This window comes from Acipenser ruthenus, chromosome 2 (assembly GCF_902713425.1).
Source record: "Acipenser ruthenus chromosome 2, fAciRut3.2 maternal haplotype, whole genome shotgun sequence".
Classification (NCBI taxonomy): Eukaryota; Metazoa; Chordata; class Actinopteri; order Acipenseriformes; family Acipenseridae; genus Acipenser; species Acipenser ruthenus.
The window spans coordinates 68,559,586-68,584,938 of record NC_081190.1 but is presented as its reverse complement, the minus strand read 5'-3'; the positions used below and the strand labels follow the sequence as shown (position 1 = coordinate 68,584,938).

The 25,353-nt window shown below is 38.8% G+C and overlaps 2 protein-coding genes across 10 annotated transcripts in view; one reads left to right on the top strand and one right to left on the bottom strand.

Moving 5' to 3' along the window:
* The window catches only part of LOC117409386 (lipopolysaccharide-responsive and beige-like anchor protein), a 282,415-nt gene extending 268,660 nt beyond the window's left edge, over positions 1-13,755 (top strand). For all 4 annotated transcript variants that reach the window (XM_058999629.1, XM_058999623.1, XM_058999634.1 and 1 more), the window contains exons 53-56: positions 4,375-4,476; positions 4,972-5,168; positions 9,945-10,096; positions 11,951-13,755. In XM_058999629.1, coding sequence (XP_058855612.1) covers positions 4,375-4,476; positions 4,972-5,168; positions 9,945-10,096; positions 11,951-12,041 — 542 coding nt within the window. In that variant the 3' untranslated portion in view covers positions 12,042-13,755. The remainder of the gene's footprint in view (positions 1-4,374; positions 4,477-4,971; positions 5,169-9,944; positions 10,097-11,950) is intronic.
* Positions 13,756-16,546: 2,791 nt separating this feature from the next.
* The window catches only part of LOC117408912 (serine/threonine-protein kinase DCLK2), a 104,893-nt gene continuing 96,086 nt past the window's right edge, over positions 16,547-25,353 (bottom strand). For 4 of the 6 annotated variants that reach the window (XM_034014343.3, XM_034014344.3, XM_034014345.3 and 1 more), the window contains exon 17: positions 16,547-18,127. In XM_034014343.3, the coding sequence (XP_033870234.2) occupies positions 17,843-18,127 (285 nt within the window). In that variant the 3' untranslated portion in view covers positions 16,547-17,842. Of the gene's footprint in view, positions 18,128-20,252; positions 21,426-25,353 lie in introns of all 6 variants that reach the window. The other 2 variants (XR_004545442.3, XR_009308829.1) reach the window with 2 other exon arrangements.

Here is a 25,353-nt window from a genome sequence, read left to right as displayed (position 1 = left end):
TTGTTTTCTAGTTTGTTCTGAAAAACAGGATTTATATCTATAAAAATAACCCTAACTGCAGCATTCAAAACCACAGGCATCTTGGGTTTACTTATTCCTGCGTCTAACTAATTTTCAGGAATTCATCCTCTCAATAACGATTTCAAATTCCATCAATGTCAAATGTATCTGGCAGTGTTTATTACAACTGAGTGTGCAAGATTTTGTAATTTTGTTTCAGTGCCGTTCACACAACTACATATACACTAACATAGCAAAACAGCTTTTCCTTTGTCAATATGTTTAAACAGCTCCCCCTAGTGTCTAATTAATGTAATGACTTATGAGGTTAACAATTTAGACAATACAGTACGCCCTCGCTATAACGAAGCTGTTGGGGTCCAAGCCTTTTGTTCGTTATATCGAGGGGTTCGTTATAGCGAAAGGACAATCAAAATGAGCAATACTGTTTGGATTAAGTTAATGAGATGATATTGTGAATAAAAGTAGAATTACATGTACCTGTTCATCTCACGTATGCAGTATTCTGCCTTTGTTATCCAATTCGTCAAAGAATTAAAACGCTGTACAAAAACAAAAATCCCAATTTGAAGCTAAACTTTTATTCAAAATCAATCTGACATGAATCGTTTCAAAGTGCACAAAATCTTAATTGAACATGCAAGAATCCCAATCAACCCGACTTGAAAAGTTAATCAAATACTCAATTTTTTTTTTCTTTAGTTCTGTATCTGTTTATTTGCTTCTTTCTCTGCTTCACATCAACAACAACAAATGCTCCCCCTGTCCCTAGTCCCTTTAGTTTGTCCCGCCTCTTCCCACTGTACGGCCAATCATCAACAGCTGCTGTTGTGCTGTATTTGGTCTTTCAGGACTAAATAACTTTACAGAAAGATTATCCCAGGATGACTTTAATATATTGTGTGTGTGTGTGTATATATATATATATATATATATATGTGTGTGTGTGTGTGTATATTATATATATATACACACTACCAGTCAAAAGTTTTAGAACACCCCCATTTTTCCAGTTTTTATTGAAATTTAAGCAGTTCAAGTCTAGTGAATAACCTGAAATGGTACAAAGGTAAGCGGTAAACTGCCAGAGGTTAAAAAAAAAAGTTTAGGTTACCAAAAACTGAAAAATAATGTACATTTCAGAGTTATACAAAAAGGCCTTTTTAAGGGAACAAGTAATGGGTTAACAACTTACAGCTGTTCTGCAGCAATGGAAGTAAATTAAGCCTTGAAAGTTGATGCTAACAATTCCTACAGGTGTCCCAACTTTTGCTGATTACTTACAAACCCTCTGTCTATATAAAAGCAGTGTTGGAACAGACTGTTACTACACCCTCTTAAGCATTATTTGGACAGTATTGTACTGCGGAAGTAGTATATTGCTCTCATAATGGCGAGAAAAGGGCAATTAACAAAGGAAGACAGACGATTATAACCCTTAATCATAGGTCTTTCCTTTAGAGAAATTGCAGAGAAAGCCAAGGTGTCAGTGAGTACAGTTTCCTACACCATCAAAATGCACTTGCAAACTGGAGGAAACTCTGACAGGAAGAGGTCTGGCAGACCCAAAGCCACAACAGAATCAGAAGACAAATTTCTGAGAGTCAACAGCTTGTTTGATAGGTGGCTCACAGGACGACAGCTTCAAGCACAGCTTAACACTGGTCGAAGTAAGCAAGTCTCAGTTTCAACTGTGAAGAGAAGACTTCGAGCTGCAGGTTTGACAGGTCCAGTGGCAGTAAGAAAGCCATTGCTAAAATGGCAAAATAAGAAAAAGAGGCTTGCCTGGGCCATGAAGCACCGCCAGTGGACTACTGAAGACTGGGAGAAGGTCTTATGGACCGATTATTCAAAATTTTAATTCTTCGGTTCATCATGCAAGCTTTTTGTACGCCGTCAAGTAGGCGAAAGGATGATTCCTCTGAGTGTGACACCAACTGTCAAACATGGAGGAGGAACCGTGATGGTCTGGGGCTCTTTTGCTGGATCCAGAGTCGGCGACTTGCACAGAGTGAGTGGCACCCTGAACCAAAACTGCTACCACAGCATTTTGCAGTGCCATGCAATACCCTCTGGTATACGCCTAGTTGGTCAGGGGTTCATCCTACAGCAAGATAATGACCCAAAACATACCTCCAGGCTATGTCAGAACTACCTTAGAAGAAAAGAACAAGACGGTAGGTTTCAAATCATGGAATGGCAAGCACAGTCTCTAGACTTAAACCCCATCGAGCTGGTTTGGGATGAACTGGACAGAAGGGTGAAAGCAAAACAACCTATAAGTGCAACACATTTGTGGGAACTTCTGCAACAGTGTTGGGAAGAACTTTCCGAACAATATTTGATTTCCATTGTAGAAAGAATGCCACGAGTGTGTTTGGCTGTTATATCTGCAAAAGGTGGCTACTTTGAGTCAAAAATTTAGATTAAATTTTGTTAAACAAAACGATTCCATGATTTCTTTTTTTATCTCCAATTGTTTATTTGTTCTATGCTTTAATTTCAGAGTACATTGAGACATTAAACTGCGTAAATTTCAATAAAAACTGGAAAAATGGAGGTGTTCTAAAACTTTTGACCGGTAGTGTGTATGTGTGTGTGTATATATATATATATATATATATATATATATATATATATATATATATATATATATATATATATATATATATACACAGACGTGCTCAAATTTGTTGGTACCCTTACAGCTCATTGAAATAATACTTCATTCCTCCTGAAAAGTGAAGAAGCTATTTTGTCATGTATACTTGCATGCCTTTGGTATGTCATAGAATAAAGCAAAGAAGCTGTGAAAAGAGATTAATTATTGCTTATTCTACAAAGATATTCTAAAATGGCCTGGACACATTTGTTGGTACCCCTTAGAAAAGATAATAAATCATTGGATTATAGTGATATTTCAAACTAATTTGTTTCTTTAATTAGTATCACACATGTCTCCAATCTTGTAATCAGTCATTCAGCCTATTTAAATGGAGAAAAGTAGTCACTGTGCTGTTTGGTATCATTGTGTGCACCACACTGAACATGGACCAGAGAAAGCAAAGGAGAGAGTTGTCTGAGGAGATCAGAAAGAAAATAATAGACAAGCATGGTAAAGGTAAAGGCTACAAGACCATCTCCAAGCAGCTTGATGTTCCTGTGACAACAGTTGCAAATATTATTAAGAAGTTTAAGGTCCATGGAACTGTAGCCAACCTCCCTGGGTGCGGCCGCAAGAGGAAAATCGACCCCAAATTGAACAGAAGGATAGTGCGAATGGTAGAAAAAGAACCAAGGATAACTGCCAAATAGATACAAGCTGAACTCCAAGGTGAAGGTACGTCAGTTTCTGATCGCACCATCAGCCGCTTTTTGAGCGAAAGTGGGCTCCATGAAAGAAGACCCAGGAGGACTAAACTTTTGAAAGAAAAACATAAAGCCAGACTGGAATTTGCTAAAATGCATATTGACAAGCCACAATCCTTCTGGGAGAATGTCCTTTGGACAGATGAGTCAAAACTGGAGCTTTTTGGCAAGTCACATCAGTTCTATGTTCACAGACGAAAAAATGAAGCTTTCAAAGAAAAGAACACCATGCCTACAGTGAAACATGGAGGAGGCTCGGTTATGTTTTGGGGCTGCTTTGCTGCGCCTGGCACAGGGTGCCTTGAATCTGTGCAGGGCACAATGAAATCTCAAGACTATCAAGGCATTCTGGAGCGAAACGTACTGCCCAGTGTCAGAAAGCTCTGTATCAGTCGCAGGTCATGGGTCCTCCAACAGGATAATGACCCAAAACACACAGCTAAAAGCACCCAAGAATGGATAAGAACAAAACATTGGACTATTCTGAAGTGGCCTTCTATGAGTCCTGATCTGAATCCTATCGAACATCTATGGAAAGAGCTGAAACTTGCAGTCTGGAGAAGGCACCCATCAAACCTGAGACAGCTGGAGCAGTTTGCTCAGGAAGAGTGGGCCAAACTACCTGTTCACAGGTGCAGAAGTCTTATTGAGAGCTACAGAAAACATTTGATTGCAGTGATTGCCTCTAAAGGTTGTGCAACAAAATATTAGGTTAGCGGTCCCATCATTTTTGTCCATGCTATTTTCATTTGTTTTCTTATTTACAATATTATGTTGAATAAAAAATCAAAAGCAAAGTCTGATTTCTATTAAATATGGAATAAACAATGGTGGATGCCAATTACTTTTGTCAGTTTCAAGTTATTTCAGAGAAAATTGTGCATTCTTCGTTTTTTGTGGAGTGGTACCAACAAATTTGAGCAGTCTGCATATCTATCTAGAGAAACTACAGCAAGACTCTCATCGTGTGACCTTTTGTTTCAGCTGAGTTCGTCACACCTAGAGCTATTTTGACGGGACATGACTGTGAGATTACCTGTGCAACTGTGTGTGCTGAACTGGGCCTGGTCATCAGTGGCTCCAAAGGTAAGCTATAAGAGTGTTTTGGTTTTTTTTTTTAACAAAAATATCTTAAAATACAGTTTCATCATAAACAAATTAAATACATTCAGTACTCTCACAATATTTTGGAAAAAGAATAATGCTGGCATCATTATATTGCTTTTAATTACCTAGTGTAAACAAAGAGATGGACTTCAATCACTTGCTATTAAGTTTCATTATTGTATAATGTTTATATCCTTTTTTATGCTTTTCATAAAAATGTCATTTTGTCTGGTGAGCTTTGCTAAAAAGAATGACTTAATTTCAGAAACTACCCTTTAGGACAGAGGTGTTGGGAATCTAATCATGAAGTTTGCTTGCACTTGCGTGTGAACTTGGCTTCTTTGAACAAAATGAACAGCGCTCAGTAAGAGTGCTAAAAGGTGCCCGCACCCTCACAGCTGTAAGCATTCCCTATTCAAGCATGAGCCTTGACACTTCATTACTTTAAATATATTTTTCCTGTCTGTCTCTCAGAGGGTCCTTGTCTGATACATTCTATGAATGGAGATCTCCTGCGGACTCTGGAAAGCCCAGTAAACTGTGTATGGCCGAGACTCATCCAGTCCTCTGCTGAAGGGCACTGCGTGGTTTACTATGAAAAGGGTCTCTTCTGCATTTTCAGCGTGAACGGGAAGCTGCTGGGCCACATGGAAGTGGAGGAAAATGTCAAGGTGTGTATTTGTGGCAAATCTGCTCGGGATAGAGGCTGACTCAGTTTATCTACCCAGACCCAAATCACAACAAGCCTTCTAGTGCCTGCCTCTAGTGCCTTTATGGTTTTCTGAGCAAATTGCTAGTTGAGTGATACGTGTGAAATCTCCTGCAGCTACATACAAGACCTCAGCTCAGAGGAATTAATCTGGCAAGCTTCTGTTGTTCTTAACCTTGAAATATAAATCTGCAAACTCAAACTATCAGCTCGGTTGATTTCTGCTTCCTTTCCAAATGGCAACAACATTTGTTTTAAGCAGTATACCAGTGTATTCATTGTACAGATTTATGCTGAAGCTATTAAGGATCTAATACTTTTGTTTGTTTCCTTCTTCTGATTTATTATTATGATTTATTATTATTATTTTATAGGGCATTTCAGGACACAGCAGAGGATTACTTCCCTCATTAACATGTTTAACTGCTGATGCGTAAATAACCCTTTGAGAAATGATCCCAGAGCCATCCCAGACAGCTACAGTACAAAGCTGTCTGCTGATGAAGCTGAAATATGCTGAGCAAGAGCTTCGATGAAGCAATTTAATTTATGAATGTGCCTAAATAAGTTCTATAGTTGCTCAGAAACAAATACATTTTATGATATTTCTTGCTGAACACAATACTTTCACGTATCCCTGGCGACATACACACTATATAGTTTACATTTATCTAGAGAACGGGTTACCTGATTTGGTTAGGGGGTTCTTTAGCACAAGATATTGAGTTCATCAGGATTCGGGGATATAAAGAGATTCCTGTCATTCAGTCTATCTCTCTGTTTGCATTTCACAATTCTTCAACATAACCATACAGTTAATGTAGGTCATGGTAGTCTGCTTTTTCATGATGCTCGTAGCTAGATTGCTGTTGTCAGTTCTTGCAGATATGTGTCTTGCACTACATTTGGTAGAAAGGTCATACAATGACTGAACTGATATCGTTAAATTGTAGCCGTTCTATAAGAAAGAGAAATGTTTATACATGATGGATTTCCTGTTACATGTGACTTGTGAATGATTGCCCTGTGTGTTGCTTGGTGGATTGCAGGCATTACTCTGACAGTCTATCAGATCTGGAACAATCCCTGCAGTGTTACAGCCACTCCTGAAGGGCTGGGGCAATGCCGCCCGAGGCACCAGAAGTTCTGTTTTTAAGCTAAAAAAAAAAAAAAAAAAAAAAAGAAAACAACACAGATGTACCTTCTTCCTCCCTATTGGACTGTAGCCTTAAACAGTCCACAGCCTTTTTTTCCCAGGGCCTCTGCACTTTATCATGCAAGCCAGCAACGTTATGATTAAAGAACAGCAATTGAAATGAAGGCTACCTGCCCACAGGCACTTTCGAAGTGGCTTTCTCCCTGTCGAAAGGGAACTTGCAGGTCAGAATGTTGCTCCTCTGGGTCCAGGCCAGCATGGCGGAAATTTCTTTGATTTGCATTTCATATGTCAGGGTGCGGGGAAAATTGCAGGATGTTGACAAGGGGTTACCATTTACAATCATCAAGCACAGAGGACAGGTTTCTTATTCATCCAGCACGGCACTAGAAAATTACTGAGAGGCTTCCGGTCTGCCTGGGAAAACTCCAAGACGTAATCAGAGCCTCACACCTGCTTTTTATTTTAAAGACCCTTCTGCACTTTTGTAACCCAGAACTATAACCTGTTTAATTTTGTGTTTCAGCAGTGTTTTTATTTGTAGAATCCTTTGTTCTCGTGGAGCATTGGTACTACATCAAGTAGCTGGATTGCTGTCTGACTCATGAAGAATGTTTCATGAAGTCTGCTTTGGTGGATTAAAAAAAAAAGTTTGAAATTTAAGGAAGCTGTTTCCTGTTGGTGGTTTCTTTAACATCAGCCTACAACAATATGTACGCTTTTGTTTAATCAGTCAAAACTGATTAAAGCTGACTTCAAGCTTTGTGAATAGGGCCCAATATATTGCATATGTTTTACAATCAATGTATTAATTACTGTTGCTGCCGTCTCTGTTGAACTTGATCACCTCTTTCTGATTTTAAGTAGTTTTATTTGTATTTTAACTCTGCTCTGCGGTTCTGCATGAGGGAGAAGTGTTGGTAATGGCAACTCTACAAGGGTTATTTTTTCCCCTCAATGAAAGTCCCCACACACTGACCTATACCTGGCAACTTTTTTCTTGGAAGTAGTATATTTGATATACAAGATTAACATAAATAATGAATGTGTTAAATAAAATCCTTCTTGAGTGAGAGGATAAAGGGATTCACATCTATACAACAAAATAAGTCTTCACTTCAGCACTACAGACAGACTAATTTGGAAACAAGCATGCGTGCTGAAAGGATTACAGTCCGCAAGTTTATTCCTATGACGTTTATTAATATGAAGAATGTTTTTAAAAGTGTTTCTTTTTGTGCAATGAAATAATAATGCAATCATTTAGACTTTGACATTTAGATTTAGATTTGTATGGTAAAAGTAAAAAAAAAAAAAAAAATTAAACAAAATAGCAGATAGTTCTTGGAATACAAACCTTATGTCTGTCTGTTTGGCATTCTGCTCATGTGTGACATTACTCAGTATTATTAAGATCTTTTGATATTTGACTCCATGCTGGAGTTTTTGAGAAGTCTCCTTCCAGAGTGTTCCAGGCTCATTAGCCTGCCCCAGAGAAATGCTCTTGATTTATGTGCCCTGCCCTCCCACCTGGGCTTCCCCAGCGATGTGCCAAGTTTCCAGATTCCCACTGAGCGCAGAGCAGCGAAGGGCTGCTCTCCTTGTTTTATAGCGTGAGCACTGGTCTGCTGGAAAGGAAAACCAGACTTCACACTTCTCATGCACTAGCTGCCAGCTCAGGAGAATGCATGGACAGTCATTGGCTAGAAAGTTAATTTAGTATTACTAGTCAAAGCCTCCAGATAGCACAGGGCAATTTGGCATGTTCTTGTTGAGTATAGGACATTTGCCTAAGTGAAGCCAAGATGCAACCCATACAATACAACACAATAATAGTATTTGTACACCATGTGTCTCCAAGTGTGTGGTGAATATGGGTGTGGTGTTAGCCACAAGTTCTTTGTGCATGACCATTGCCAATAGAATCATAAGTAAACTTGATAGCTGTGTTGCATTTAATGAATGTAGATTCAAACTGCTAATACTTCCACTTCATTTTATAGGTGCTGAGGGTGGTTGAGCTTCAAGTCACTTTTATTTATCCCTTGCCAAAAACACATTTCTTTGTTGTTGTAAAAATATAAGCTATTTTCTGCATATTGAGCTAGCAATGGATTAAATGTGTTTATTATTATTATTATTATTATTATTATTATTATTATTATTATTATTATTACTACTCAGGAGCCTTGCTAATGGAGATTAAATATGATTTTGATTCAGTATCAAATCCTGTAGCGTGCAAACATATTAATAAGCACGCATGCGCTTTTGAAATTAATTTAAGTGTTGCTAGACACTGTTTAAAGGGCCTGTAGTAGAACGAGAACGCCACTGAACCGAGACCCAAAGGTTAATGGAATTCTACTCGTGCAAATTGTTATTTCTGAGCCTGGGATTGAAACTGGTTGTACGTGTTACGGAACTCAGGGGAGGCTGAATTGATTTCACCCCATCTGATTCATCTTTTTATTACTTTGTGCAAATAAACTTCGGGGGCACATTGCCCTTTTAATTGTGTTCCTATGAAGCACTTCACTGCAGTGCTGCTCTCCTTGTAATAACCATGTCTAGTGATTAGCATTTGTTAATGATACACTTTATGGGATTGCACAAAAGATTTCATAGGCAATCTGGTCGTATAAAATAATTATACACTCTGTGATCCCAATGAGCAATTTTAATTCAGCTATGTTTTATTAGATTCATCTTTTGGTTTCTTTCATAAGAGTAAATAAAAACATATGTATTTATTTATGTTAGCCTTTTTTCTTCATCTTAAAGTATTTTTAAATAGATTTTCTCATAAAGTTCTGGATACAGCTGGATTAATTTTAACAGCTAATTTAATTCAGAAGGCCAAGTCTAAAAAAAAAAATATATATATTTATAATTTTGGAAACCCTGGTACTGTATCAACAAACAAAAATGCTTTTATGATATTTGTATGCATGTATCTTAGTTGGTGAATTTATTTACAGATGTAAATTGCAGATTATCAAAATTCTATGAAACCAGCCACATTCTAAGATTGTTTATTTGAGAATACAGGCTTTCTAAGCCGTGTTTACAATGAGCCACCTTCACATGTACAAGAACTTGCACAGGGCTGGCTGGTTTTCTGACAATTACCAGGGGTGCAAATATTTATTTATTTTTTACACCCACTCATCTAGTGAGGCCCTTGCATTTTAATATAATCCTTATGGCACAAGGAAGCCCAGCCAAAACATTCTATAGTATATCCTGCTGTGAAGCCTGGTTGTTACATTTGATCTCTTATGGGTTCTGACTGTCTTTCCATCTGGCTGCAGTTAGGGATGTCTATTTCAAGAGCACCAGCAGTTTCAGCTCAGTTCCTGATGGTCAGGTCACAGGTGTCTACATTAATAAACCCCTCTACAGATAGGCATTGCATTGTTTTGTTTTTCTTGCCACCCCCCTTCCCCCCAAAGTGGTCTAGGATCAAGTATGAACTAACCATGCCACCCCTTGGAGGCAGAGTTGAGTAAATAAGATAAGGCTAGCAAGTAAATACATATATTTTTACTTTTTTTTTTTTTTTTTTAATCATTCCACTAGGCAATACTGTTAAGCCGTGATGGACAGTACCTACTTTCTGGAGGAGATGGAGGAGTGCTGACAGTCTGGCAGATTCACAACCTTAAGCAGCTGTTCACATACCCCGGATGTGATGCTGGGATCAGGTCAATGGCCATGTCACAAGACCAAAGGTAGGACACTACACAGTGACTTAACAGTTACTGAAGAATGCCACACCAGTGTTCTCCCTGGGAATTCCGTATAACTGGGTGGCAAGCATAATAGCTGGGAGTACTTTTAACAGAACCATGTAATTGCCTTACCTTAAATATATAATAAGAAAGAATTTGAATAATAATAAGAAATTGAATAATGCATAATAATCCACCCTAATTCGTACACAGGCTACACTGCCCCATTTACCCCCTGATCCTTTGCGACCTTATTTGTGGCAGAGCTTCTACATCATACCACCCAATTCCTTGCTGTAAAAAAGCCAGTTCCAATGGGGCTTCCGAGTGTCGCATCCGGTAAAGGCACTCTTCGTGGAGTGCAGGATGCGCTCTATAGCCTGGAGGCTGCTGGTTCGAGTCCAGGCTATTCCACTGCCGACCGTGGACGGGAGCTCCCAGGGGATAGAGAAGAGCGCAAGCAAAAGTAATTAACGTGATCTGTCTGATTATCACAGAGCAGCCCTGCACGGGTCCGGTTTTTACGACCCGCTTCCGACCCGGATCTGCTACTACAGGACCCGACCCGAACCTGCAATCTGCAGCAGCACTTTCTTACCCACAACCCGACCCGTCATGCTTTAATAAGACCTTCAGCCTGACCCGAACCCGCTAGTGTTTGTCCTTACCTACTGCCTGCGTCGACCTGACTCTCTCACGCTCTCACATTCACACACAGATATCTGTACCATTTTCCACAGATTGAGTTTATACAATAGGCTATACAGTGTGGTAGCTTTCTCTAGTGGTCTGCATATATTTTAACATAGTGTATTAACTATGTCTATTTACTTCACTATAAAATGCCTGTCTATTCCTTTCATGCCACCAGTTGAAAGAGAGCTACACCTGTGCTTTCACAGAGGTGATGTACCAGTTTTGTGGCTCTGGTACACAAAAACATGATGACAGGTTTTACAAGCAGCGAATCCAGTCACATGTTCATTATTTTAATTTGCTATAATTCCAAAATAATTCCACACTTGTGATTTATATCTCGGTCTATTATCCACTCAGGGCTTCCCAGTCCTGGTCCTGGGGACCCCTGTGTCTGCTGGTTTTCATTCCAACTGAGTTCTCAATTACTTAATTGAACTCTTAATTGAATTAATAATTTGCTTATTAGACCTTTTTCATTTTTTTCAGCTCCCAAAAAGTTGTAGATTTCGAGTTAACAATAAGATTTTATAAGTAACTTGAAGTCTGCAACTTTCTAGGAGCTGAGAACAAGTGAAAAGGTCTAATAAACAAATTATTAGTTCAATTAAGGGACCATTTACGTAATTAAGCACTCGGTTGGAATGAAAACCAGCAGACACAGGGGTCCTCCAGGACCAGGATTGGGGGAAACCCAGCACTACATGATATAAACCCTGCGCTATCTTTTTTTTCACCTTGTCCACATACATTTTTTTGCAGACATGATATAAGGATCCGAGAACACTGCTTAGTCAGCTGTCTCCTCCCTAATCGCCTCCTGCTTTAGTGCAGGAAATACCGGTACATTTACTTCAATATGTTATTTGGGAAAGGGTTACAGACGCTGAACGGACAAAAAACATTTTTGGTGGTTCAAATTCAGACCCGAGCCCGACCCAAAAATGACATTTTCTGACCCACACCCGAACTGCAAACGGCAAAAAAGTTCACCTTACAACCCGAACCTGACCTGTATTGCAGCACACCCGCGGGTACCCGACCCAATGCAGGACTCTAACATAGAGTGGTATACAGGGTGATTCTATCTATATTTATTGAATACTTTCATTCACACGCTCAGGGGACTAACAGACTTTTTATCATTCTATTTTCAAGGTGTATAATTACCGGCATGGCCTCCGGAAGCATAGTACTATTTTACAATGACTTCAATCGATGGCATCACGAATATCAAACAAGATACTGAAGACTTGAAGAGAAGGGATTGCTGGGAGCTTGATCTTCAGTCCTGCCATTTGTTATTAAAGGCACTATCTATATAAATATATTCAATTCCTGAATGTAACTTAAATACTGTCAAGAAAAAGCAAACTATTTTTAAATGGTTTATTGCTATATTTTGTAGACCTTAATGAATTTCATATATTATAAAACTTAGGGCTGGGTTCTGTAGTTATGGAAAAAAAATGAAAATCTATTTTTAGCTGTAAAAGTTTATTTTCATCTCTGTGCAAGGAAAACAATAATAATGTGGCCACTAGTTAGAAACATATATTTACATCAATGGTCTTAAATTGCTCATATTTGCTTTTTTGGGGGAATGGGGAATATGTGTAGTATGATGGGTAAAAAAACATGTTTGGTCACTATTTTTCATAAGCATTGTGCTACTTTGACATCTGTACAGTACTGCTACTGATGTTACTTGGAAAAAAGCAATATTCTGTGAGAGTTTGATATACTGTACCTTTATTACTATGTTATTAGAATCAGTACTGTTCTAATCACCATACAATTAGCACTAGACAAGGGATTCCTTGAAACGCAACTTTTTACACAACTTTATATGCTCAAATTGGTGATAAAACACAATGTTTCTTTTTTTGTTTTAACTATCTTACATATCTGTGCATGATTTGTATCTCAGATGACAGTGGATGTTAAATGACAGCAAATAGGTTATTGCTTCTTAAAAAAAAAAAAAAAAAAAGGGGGCATTCTCTTCAGTTTCAGTCTTGAGAGACCAAGCTCTTCTGCTGTATTCACGATGAGGAGTCGTTTGACCCAGGAGCAGGCAAGTGTCCTCCGTTAACTTGGAGTGATGATGCAGGCATTCAGGCAGTCGTGTTTCAGGAGCTCTTACTGGAGTCAAGGAATAATAATACAATCATTGGTTTTAGGGTAGCAATCAATCAACAATTTGGACAAATAAAGACTTCTCATGATTACACACATTTTTTGAAAAAACTAAATAGGTATAACAGCTTCTTGTCGGTTTGGCATAGCTTGTACAGGTTTAGGGGATATTTGTTTCAACTGAGCCACGGGGGACTAGAACATTGCATGTTACCCGTCTAAATATGTATTCAGAATCAACATATCTGCCTGCTACTCAGGGAAATCATAGTGAAATACATAGCTATTTTGATGCAGCATCTCCACAGTTTACAGGATTTCCCATTATTACGTATTTAATTAGGATGCACACAATTTCTTTCTTGACCAGTATTGAAGATTTTCATGCTAGCTTGTTCCTGTGATTCACAGATTTTTGGAATATTTTAAGAAGCAATGGAGTATTTGGGGTAGCTTTGTATTGTCTTTCTGCAATGCCCATGTTTAGGATGTTGAAAAAAGATATATAATTTTTTTTTTTTTTTTGGTGAAAGGTGTGCATCAATGTTGGTATGTCTGTATCCCCATACTGGTGAGGACTCATTTAAATGTTGTGAGTTAAAATAAGGCTGATAAACATTCCATCTCAGAATTCTTTTTTGTCTTGTCTGCCCATTGTGAGGAAAAGCTGCCTAAAGATACAACTGCAAGAAATTAAGGACTACTGTATTTTTATGTATCACTGAAGATTTTAGTAATTGATTTGGAATGAGGTATTTCGATGTGTGATGACTTTAAACAATAAACAATTTGTAACTGAAAGAAAATGTGTATTTGAGTAACAAGTCTTTTGTCTTTTTATTTTTACTTAGTCAAAAATTTGTACATAAGTGTTAGGAAAATAGAAACAAGCCAAAACACACTAGCACTTATAATCAGATACACAGGGAATTCTGGATACAAGGACTTCCTGTAATAAAGTTGCATGGAACTTGTGCGTTGTATCAAAGGGCTCTTTCCTGAGTTTGCAAAAATGTCCTAGTGGTGCAGCTAATTGAATAAAAAAAAAAAAAAATGTTTAAGAGACTGTTTCCCCTCAATCCAATTCGGAGACTACATTCTTGTGGGGTTCTGATTGTTTAAAGACAGGGTAAACCTGCTTCACATTCACTTTGCTGACATGAGTGCAGATTTACTGTACTATATTCAGTGAGCAGGAATTCATTGACTCGTGGTAGTGGAAGTTTATATATGTTAAGGGTGAAACCCGGTGGTCTGGCGAGTCACCAAGGGCTTCTGGACGAATCCCGAAGTTACCACTTTTTTTAGGCACTCTAGATTGGTCCAGAACTTGAAAACGATGACTGTGCGCAACCCGTTTTTTCACTGAATTTCGGGACTAGCCCAGGCAAGTCTAGTTTCGTCCAACGCTTTAAAATCGATGCTGGCCGAATATGGTTTGCCCATACCATTAATTTGGGCGAGTCTAGTTTTCTAAAGCGTCTACATCAATGCTGGGCTAATCTAGTTTTGCCTATGCCAATCTAGTTTTGCATTTCTACACTCTCCCCTGACAGCTTCGCAGTGTGTGCCGGGGTACCTGCCTCGTCTCCACTTCTGACAACAATGTAGTGACGGTGTGCTGGGTTCCCAGCGGCAGTGCTGAAAAGGCAGGACACCAGGGCTGGTTTTTAATAACGGTTAAAACCACTCTTTTTATTAGCTCTCTCTCCCAAAAAGTCTTGCTTCTCCATACGAGCAAGCAAACTCGCCACACACACATACACAAGAGAGAGAAATAATGTTAATTGTTAGTGTTCAAATCTTCTTTTGTTTCGTCTTCATTAAAAGATAGTTAAGATTGTAACGGTCAATAATGCCCGTTATATTTCACGTATTTTGTTACTTTTATGTTTTATTTTTGTAATTGTACACTTTGATTTCATTAGTGCATGTTTTTTTTTATATATTGTCGACTAGCACTTTGTAATTGATTGATCACTTTCTAGAAGCTTCTCCACTCGGTCCCCTTGTAATGCATTATTGGGTACCGACTAATTGAATTATTGATAGTTTTACCCACCTGTGTGTGGAGAGTTTGCCGGTGCGTTACTGTTTCTCTCTCTCTCGTGTGTGTGTGTGTGTGTGTGGCGAGTTTGCCTGTGTGTATGGAGGAGCAAGGCTTTTTGACTGGAAACCCAGCACATAGTCGCCACATTGTTGTCAGAAGTGGAGGCGAGGCAGGTACCCCGGCACACACCTGGAAGCTGGCAGGGGAGTGTGTAGAAATGCAAAACTAGACTCGCCCAAATAATAGGCCAATCTCGGCAAAACTATTTGAAGCTTTGGACAAAACTAGACTCGCCCAAATTAATGGCATGGGTGAACCAGATTCGTCCAGTATCGATTTTGAAGCGTTAGACAAAACTAGATTCACCTGGGAAGTCAGAAGACAATGTAGAAATCGAGAGCTGTAATGGTTCATTGATGTTTATTTACATAATCAAAGCAAATCCCGAAGCTCAAGGGTAGAAACACTGGTTTCGGAGAAAGTATATTGTTCATGTAAGGATTTATAACATTTCGAAGACTGTTTAAAAACAAAATCAACCAGCTTTTGAGGTATCTGTGTTGGGCTTCCATGATTTCAAACTAAGCCCAGTGTTCATTTTTAACATGATGGACTGCAAAAGCAGTTTCCTAGCCCCCATCAAGTCGCTCAATTTTGGGGGCCCAGATTGTTTTAAATACACTACCCATCAGAATGAGATTGATCTGCTTTTTGCTTTAATTGCTGCCTATTCTTATGGACACACATCACAAGATGTTGGTTGGTTGCAGGTATGGTATTTTAGCTTTCATGCAACGCTTCCATCTAGGTGCTGAAGATAATTATGCAAGTTAAATAGCTGGTCCTGTAGTTTAAAAATTACACTTTGTTTTCTCTGCTTGATGAAAGATACAATAAAAAATAGAGGAATAAAATTACTTTTGACAGATCCACCATTGGGGACATACAGACATTAATGACCAGCCTCCGCTCACATTTCATCATAGCAGGATGGATTTTCCCTGTTCAAACTACCTTGTTTCCACCAACATTTTTAGACTTTTGATTTAGATTTCAAATCACGATTGTAAAGATAAGTCCAACTTGGTTGTGAAACTTTTCATGTAGAACAAAAACCTAAGCCATTTTATAAACAGAAAAAAACACCTGTTTGGGTTAAACTTTAGTAAACTGCAGTGCACAAACAACTATAAGCCACCATAGCAAGACACAGGGAATGACTGATAGAATATAGTGAACAATTAAGCTATTTAAAGTATTAATGGGCGGCTGCCTGTGCATTAAACTCAAAAGAGCAGTATTTGACATTCTTGAACTCTTATGTATAAGTGCAATACTGTCCCATTCATTTAACATACAATGTTCTACTGCAGGAATTGACACAGACTTGATATAAATCTATAACCAGCATGGGAGGCACATCATTTGCTTTAAGCTAAAAAGAAAGAAATGATCAGGATTAACAAAGGTTTTACAAAAAACTGACTTGATAGAGCTAAAAAGGAGAACTACATCATGTCTCTGCCTCTGGGTTTTCTCAAGACAATAAAGCAGATGACACACCCTTTGAGAGGAGAAGGACTTTATTGCATGGATTTCAGTGTTCTGATTTATTTCTAATACAAAATAAAAGCTCACATTTTTAACTAATGACAATGAAAACAGAAAAGACAACGATGAACACTTGCGTGTGTCAGAGAAAAAGCTTGTATCAAAAACAGCCTCAATGTTATAGTCCTTCTATATAGTTCCTCGCTGATTTACAACTCCAACCACCTGGGTAAACTGTTTTCGTTGCTGAAATGATCAATAACAGGTCATACTGTAAGCATTTCAAAAACAAAAAGGAAGAAAGAACATTTATACTGGATGCTAACAAGGTTACATCTAGCACCTACTTTGTACATCTAGTTGTCCTACTGGGTGATGTCTGGAATTGCTGTTTGAATGAAGTATGTGACATGCAGTGAACAACAGTCATCGAAGCGCAGTGTTAGATTTAACCATTTACAGTTTACAGAAAAAAACGCTCATGATTAGAAACAACAATCAGGAGAAACAAACAAAACTTTTGAAAACCTCGTAACACCTCACTTTTATTTCTTGTACAAATAAATACCTTTTATTTTAAATCAGCTCCTATTGAGCCTCTTCAGTGTACTGCGGTTAACCCTTTTAAGGTCCTGATCATGGTTTCAAATAGGCTCTTAATCGCATTGCTGATGTTTGTGCACAGGCAGGAACAATACACTGTAGTTAAGTACATTTTTTTTTTTCCTTCAATAAAAACAGGCAAAACTACATGACGATCCAGCCAGTGTAAAATATAGTAAGTTAATGGTGTAAACAGACGTGCATGTGGGGAGTGGGGGGCTAAAAACATCACCAGAAATGGTTTGCAGTGCCATATACAAAACCATATCAAACCTATTTTCATAGCTTATACTATATGTACAAAAACAAAACAAAAAAAAATGCCCTCTAAAACAAATATTGGTTGAAATGACATAGTGCCAGCACACACCATCAGAGGCTGCCAGAGTCTACCGCAGCAGTAGCAGTGTTACTGGAACAAAGCATATAACCCAGGGGTGGGCAATTCCGGTCCAGGAGATCCGGTGTCCCTCCTTGTTTTTGTTCCAACTGTACCCTAAATGAATGTGCTTATTAGACGCTTAATTGGTCAGTTGTAACAAACACCAGGAGGGACACCGGCCCTCCAGGACTGGAATTGTCCACCCCTGCTCTAACCCCTACATGCGAGTAGTTGGTAATAATAAACATAAAGTTGAGTAGGCTGGGCCTCTTGCAGTGCGTCTCCTTTCTGGAGAAAGTCTGGTAGCCGGCCTGGTCAGGTAATCTCAGGATTCAGCAGCCCCAGCTCTGCACTGCATGCTGACAGGAGGCAGCGGATGTGCTGCTGTTGGTGTGTCTGCCGTGGTGGGGGTCGATGGAGGTGGCAATGAGGTGGGCAACTGTATTGGCTCAGATGAAGCAGGAAGGGAGACAGCAGTGACAGTGCCAGCCCAGGGCGTCTCAGGGTCCTCAGCCTGGGCGAGTTGAGGTTTTTTCTCTGCGACGGTTTCACTGGCCTCTTGACAGCGCTTGCTGACCAGGATCTGCTTCTCCTTATCTAGAGCCGTGTTCTAGAGAAACACAGGGGAGCAGGGGAGGGGGTAACATATATCAGTCATCAGCAGGACTGAGTGTGAAGAGAGACCAGAAAAACAAATCCTGAGGGTCAATCTACAATAAAGAGCTTCAGTAGAAGCACTGGAGTGCTTCCTTTTAATTAGAAAATGCTACAAGAAATAACAGCTGTTAACGGTCAACAGCAAAGAAGCTTTTTTTCTGGGGGGGTTATGGGTAATTTTGCAGGTTGTGAAATGTTGCTATTATGATTGCTGTAGTATGCAATGACCTCAAGTAATAGAAGGATGCATTCTTTTGATCTGTCACCCTGTCATGTTTGACATTCGATTTACAGGTTGATATGAACACAAAAAATGTATGATGGCAGTACTGTACTTTTTACAGTAAATTGACCCCAAAAAAGCAAATTAATATTTTGATTTCTGAGCATGCATTCTGAGGAAAAGGAGAAATAAAGATTCCAAAAGATTAATAATGTTACATATTTTGTAGATATGAACAGAATGTATTTAAATACATGGAGTTTCTTGAAAGATAATTTCTTACTTGACTAAAGGCTGTGAATGTTGGAATGGGTATTCTGTTATTGTCTTTATCATTGCTCGGGGAATTATTGAAAAGAAAGACAGAGACGTATTTCCTTCCATCTGAATCAGGCACAAGGTGAAGGTAAATTTGAGCAATGAAGAGAAGAACACATTATAGCAGACAGGTCCGTTGCAAAGTCAGTGGAAATGCACCTGAATACACCAGACCAACTGTTTTATTAGTTATTCTATGAGTCTGAGTTGGGTTTAATGGGAGGACATTTTTGAGGCCTTGGGTTCAGTATGGAAGGTGTTAAATGATTACTTTACACACTCTGAACTGGCATAATATGTAATTTGTATCTGTTTAAAAATATTAGTAAACATTTGCATCTGTATAAACTACAGGAGACGACAGCCTTATTATTAAGCGAAGATGGCTGAACATATCAAACCAACCGGCAAAACCAGCATATGAAAATAATCTCCAGATTTCAAATTCCGACTTAATCGTAATAAATAAAATATACCCTACACTACGTAAAGTTACAGCCTTATTAAGTACAAGTAGGTGTACTTCATTGCTTCAAAACATCCCATTAAATGTGTTCTTAATCATCGTTACTGTGAGACACTCGTGTATATCTGGCACGCATAATAAAGTCTCCTGCATATTTCACCTCTGGGCAGACGCTGAACAAGCCAGAAAAAGACACATTTCTGTATTGTCAGTATGAGAATGACCACTAGAGATGTACACCGGTAATTTCTTCCCCCTGAATACAGTGAGTTTGTTAGAGAATTTTAACAAACAAACTGATTTAGAAGGTAATAAATTACCGGTGCTCATTCCAAGTGCGCCCACTAGTGGTCAATTTATACTGGCCTCATTACAATAATCCACCCATGTAAAATATACTGGTGACATTATTTAACATGTAATCCACAACAGTAATGATTAAGAATACATATCATGGGATAATAAACAGATATAAATGCAATGTTCTGGAAATTCAGTGGGTACAAAGAATTTCCTTCAATTTCCTGTCATGTGGGGTTTTTGTTACAAGGGAGATGCTTCGTAGTCAAGGCATTTCTGAAAAGGGAATTGTTGAAAGCAACCCACCTTCACTTCAACACAGACACGGTGAATCATATTCTCATCTTCTTTGGTAGTTTGTTAATTTGTTTCATACCTGTGCATGTAATTGGGTTTATGCAAATGTCAGCAATAATACTTAAAACAGGGTAACAGTGTGCATCTTCCACAAATGTTGCTGGGAGTGCTCTATACGTTAGAGCATTACATAATTGCCAGTTGTCATACCTTTCCTTGTGCCTTTTGGGTATCTCTGTGAGTCTATAGGACTGTGTGTGCAATGTGCATTGTGTGCTGAAGACATGCACTTCACAAACAATGGTTATATCAAACCAATAAGATTTCAAAAGGGCAAGTACATAGAAGTCATGCTTACACAAGTTCAATTTAAAACATTTCTCATTTTCCGCTTATTCAGAAAGGTCAGTTATTTAAGCTGAGCAGCAGTGGGGGGGGGGGGGGGGGGGCATTGCAGTCGATGTTAGTACATACCATTGCCTTGGAGCTAATCAGAGGATAGCAATGCAGGCATTGGAAGGGAAGAGGGGAGAAGCAAAGGGACATAACTCGTCTTACTTAAAGCAGAACAAATACAGTTTTAACATTGCACATACGTTCAGAAATACATTTCTCAGCACCCGTGAGGTATCTTATTGAAAACCTCAATAAACTACTGAAGTAGCCCCTAGGGTATACCTGCAATTTACAAACTATGGTAACATGAAACTTTGCATCCTTCACTAAGCTCAAGCAAATAGTTTTTGGTACAATTCCCCAGTTCTCCACCAGATGGCACCAAAATGACATCCACAAGCTTGTTTCTCCAATTTGTTGTCCCAACAGAACACAAAAGATTACAATATAAATCACTTATTGAACGTTTTACTTAATTTAGGCGTAACCTGATTTTTGAGAGGTAAGTCTGCATTTACATATTATAAACCAGCTTTGACACCTGTCATATATATTCATTTTGATTAGATGTGTGGTAAATACTTTACTAGCAGCTTAATCTGGACTGAAGGTCCCTTTCAGATAAAATAATTTACTTTTTTGTTATTCATAAGAAATGTATATTGTTTCATGGTCTATGAATTAACAGTGCCATGTGTACCCACATATACACTGTACCGTGTATACTGGGAACAGCAGATTGTTGCTTATATTACCCACTTCTGCTTAAAATAATAGATTTTCAGTAACAACCAGAAGGGTGCAGAGGGAAGCAAATATAAAGCAGCTTCCTTAGCACAAAGGAGATTTCAGCAGGGGCAAGGGGATTTCTGCAGTCTGGGATGTGCAAAATACAACGCAAAGACAAAAACATTTAGAAACAAATTAATACAAGCATAGAAGCAACGGTTTATCAAATTAAATCAAAAACAAACATGAGTTTAAGGAGAACTTGGCTGGCCAAGATTAGACTGAAACTAAGCTTGGATAAGGAGGAAGCTGAGAAGATGTGTCTTGAGATAGATTGACAAGGGGCAAGCCATGCAGAACAGAGACTGCTCCAGAATTAGAGGTTCAGATCATTATTAATATTATTATTGTTATTATTAAACTCTTGTTGTGTGTACCAGACGTTCAGCTCCGGGCCTTTCCTCTAGTCATGGGAGTGTGGGGGAAGGAGGGAGGAAGCTGCATTTCTCTCTACAATTCAAACTGTCAAATGAAATTTACAACAATAAACTCCTGTCATTAGTTCCAACTGTTCAACTGTGCACCACAGGCACACGTCTGCTATATTATACCTTTATTCCCTTGGCTCTATTGCTGTCTTTCTTGCTGTTCCCTCAATACAGCTGCCTCCAGTGGGTGGTGCAGTATTAATATTTAGACAGGGTCCTGGAACTTTCCCTTTGTTCCGATCTAGACTAAAGGATGTATTTCATTTGAATTGATTGTAGGTTTAGTAATATATGATTAATATGTTGGTCATTGCACATATTGTGCTATAGTTACAGTTACATTACAATGCACTTAAAGTTACCATGGTAATACACTCAAAGTCTAACTCCACTCTGCTGCTGTGGATCATTTCCTGCAATTTTACTGCAGTTGAGTTGTGGTTATTGTTTTATGAGTGGAGCATCTGTAGTAGCAATCCTTCTCATATCTATATCCCCATCTGGAATCACAATGTACTGGTTTCTTTCTTTACACCCAGACCCAGCTGATATAAACCCCACCACAGGTTTACAGCTGTCACTTTAGTATTTTATAAAAATAAATAAATAAATAAAGGGACTTAAAATTGCCTTTGTTATTTTATTTTTCCTAAACTAGCATTACCGTCTCTTGAAATAAACCAGCTGTGAAGCATTTGTATTGAAGAGTACATTACAGTACCAACAAGCCTACATAACTGATTTATGTAATTATCATTTTGATTTCATAGAAGAGGATTCCCTTATGTTATTTAAATGTATTGCAGGATATACTGCAGTGTAAATATGATTAAAAATAAGGTAAGCGGATAGAAACGGTACAAGTTGATTATTACTTTGTAACCATTAACATTTTTGCTGTGCTGCTAAGGGTTAAAACAGGTTTTTAGTAAACAACTTCCTAATAACAAAACACACCAGAACTATGTTATTATTTACTGCACAAATATTTAAACAACATTCCCAATACTAATGACACGTTACAAGAACAAAACATCATTACATCATTACTCATTAATTGAAACTTGAATGCAATTTGAGGATTTTAATGAGGTGGAACAACTGGAGGAGTCACAGTGTTTACACTGCAGTTGGAGTAGTTTTTACATGGCATGGCGCATTACCCCCGTTGCTAGGTAACAGTCCTACTCAGATGAGACTTATTCAAATGCAGTAGACTGCCAATGTTAGAATCAGTTTACTGTGTGAATTCTACTCCAAAACCACCGAATTAAACTGAGCAGTATGTTATGATTAATCAATAAAAGGATAATCAAATGGAGCAAACAGTGGAATTATTGATGAAGCTAGTAACCACCAATGGGCTAACTGGCATTGGAAGTTACTGAACCCAGGAGGCAAGGGCCTGGACTCAAGCACCTGACCAATTAGTACAGCTGACAAGCAAAAGTATTGTGCATTTTATGATAAAAGCATGTCATTTTCTACAGTGTTTCTACACACCCTAAGGTTTATTTTCAGATGTGGAGCCATCTCAGATCTGATGACCTTGAGAGGTCAATGACCTCGGACAACAATTATTTGCTATTTTAGCACAGTGTGATCATAACTCCCTCAATTAAACACATTTTATGTGGGTTTCTGGGTTTCTGTGTGCTGCAGGCATCTACAGATTGTTTTCAACGGTGATGTTTGGCCTGTATTTAACTTGAGAATGCTAAGTTTCAATTGTCTGAACCCTGCATCATAATACATATGTTTAAATAAAAAGACAAACTACTTTTATGAGTGTTATGGTTTTGTTCTGTCCCACAGAGTTTATATTTACATAATAATGTAGAAGCCACCATACATTTATCATAATACTGGCCATTGAGAGGTCACTCAGTATTGACCTCTCGCGACACACATGCAGTAAGGTGGCCTAGACATGCAGGACATAAAAAAATATTTTAAGGACACAAAAAGTATTTTGAAAACACCAAAAATATTTTGAAGAAATAAATATTTTTAGAACATAAACTTTGTGTTCTCAAAATATTTATTTTATATATTTTTTTTATAATTGTGTTTTTTATAATTGTGCAGTACAATACTACACCATTATGATATGCTTGTATGCTGTAGGTGAATTTATTTTGCATGATCAGCACTACTGCAGACAGTCTTTAGTGGTGGCAGCCTGTGTGGTAAATATTAGCACACTAACTTGTGTTTCTTTGGTTCATTATTTACGAGTGGATTCAGTAAAATCATCAAACCTCATTGAAGTAAATTAAAAATCCATACTATACATAAAGCGCATACATTTTTGTCTTTATCAGGGGAAAAAACTGAATATTCAGATCTGCACAACATGTGTCCCTAAATAGAGACAAATCATCCTCAATAAAAAGTTCCAATCAAGTTTACCTGGGTAATTAATTATATCTAATCCAAGTTCAAAACAACAGGTTGAACAATTATTAAAATTGATTACATAATTGGTATTTGAGACAATTGTATTGAACCTTTTTCTCTGGAGTTCATGCCCTCTCCTTCCTTATCACCATGGCAAAATGTCACACTCTGGTAGACCCTACCACACCTAAACCCAAGCACCCCAAGCCAGCTGGCACTACTAATTGAGAGCTCTGTGTGCTTCGTCAGAAGGAGACTGGGGAAGCTTTGCAGTGTCCAGCTAAATCAACCAAGGCACTGATTGGCAGCGGCTACAAATCATTAGCAGGTCACCTTGGTCAGTTTCAGGAACTTGGGTACATGCCAATGGACACTGACACTGAAAGACTCAATGATGGGGATGGCATGGAAGCCACAATGATGACACATCTAGCTGGCTGGCATAAAACATGCCATTTGAAATTCAACCAAACAAAGCTTGAATGACTACAGAGGAAATCTAGAGAAGAACGGAAGGCTGGTACTTCATCAGCTGTGCACACATGTTCAAGCCATAGCAACATTGACCTCACAGAGGCCATATGCTTCCTCTGTGATGAGCCAGCTGGCTCTGCAGGCCTCCACCAAGCTTCCACCTATGACATTGATTCGAGGGTTTGGAGATGTGCAATGGAACTACAAGACACTACTCTGCTGGCCAAGCTTGCACCTGGGGACATGATTGCCCATGAGTATCACCTCAAATGCCTTGTGAAACTCTACAATAGAGCAAGAGATGCTAAATCACAGGTGCTGATGAAGATCCCGAAGCTCATCTCCACGGCATTGCATTTGCAGAGTTGGTGGCCTACATGGAAGACTTCCGGATGGAAGAGTGTGTTTCCCCAGTCTTCCAGCTAGCTGATCGGCACACATGTACAAGGCGTGTCTTGAACAGCTGGGTGCTGCTGTTGAGGGCCGAATTCACACAACAAGACTGAAAATCAGATTACTATCTGTGTTTCCTGATCTAAGGGCACATTCACAGGGGAGAGGTGTACTTCTCTCATTTGATGATGACATTGGTGGTGCTCTTAGGAAGGCCTGTGACCATGATAGCGATGCAATGCATTTGGCACGAGCAGCACAAGTCGTGCGCAGAGAAATGTTTAACAGAAAATTCAGATTTGATGGGTCATTCAAGCAAGGATCCCAGCAAGATGCCGTACCACCATCCCTGATACAACCAGCACAACAGCAGCTCTCTCCACATCTCAGCTCCTGATGATCAACAGTGTGAAACATGCGCAAGCTGCAGATTCCTCTGGTACAGTTCGCCACAATCGTGACCGTGAAACACCACTTCCACTGTACATTGCACTGAAGATCTATGCTGTCACACGCAAGAGAAACCTCACTGACACACTCTTCAGCCTGGGGACATGTGTTTCATAGGACCGTTTCTTGCAATTGACATCAGACATAACCAATGGGGTATGCCAACATTTTAGGATGGATGACGTCATGAGTTCACCAAAGATGCGTTGACATCTTACCATTATCCAGTTGACAACATCGACTAC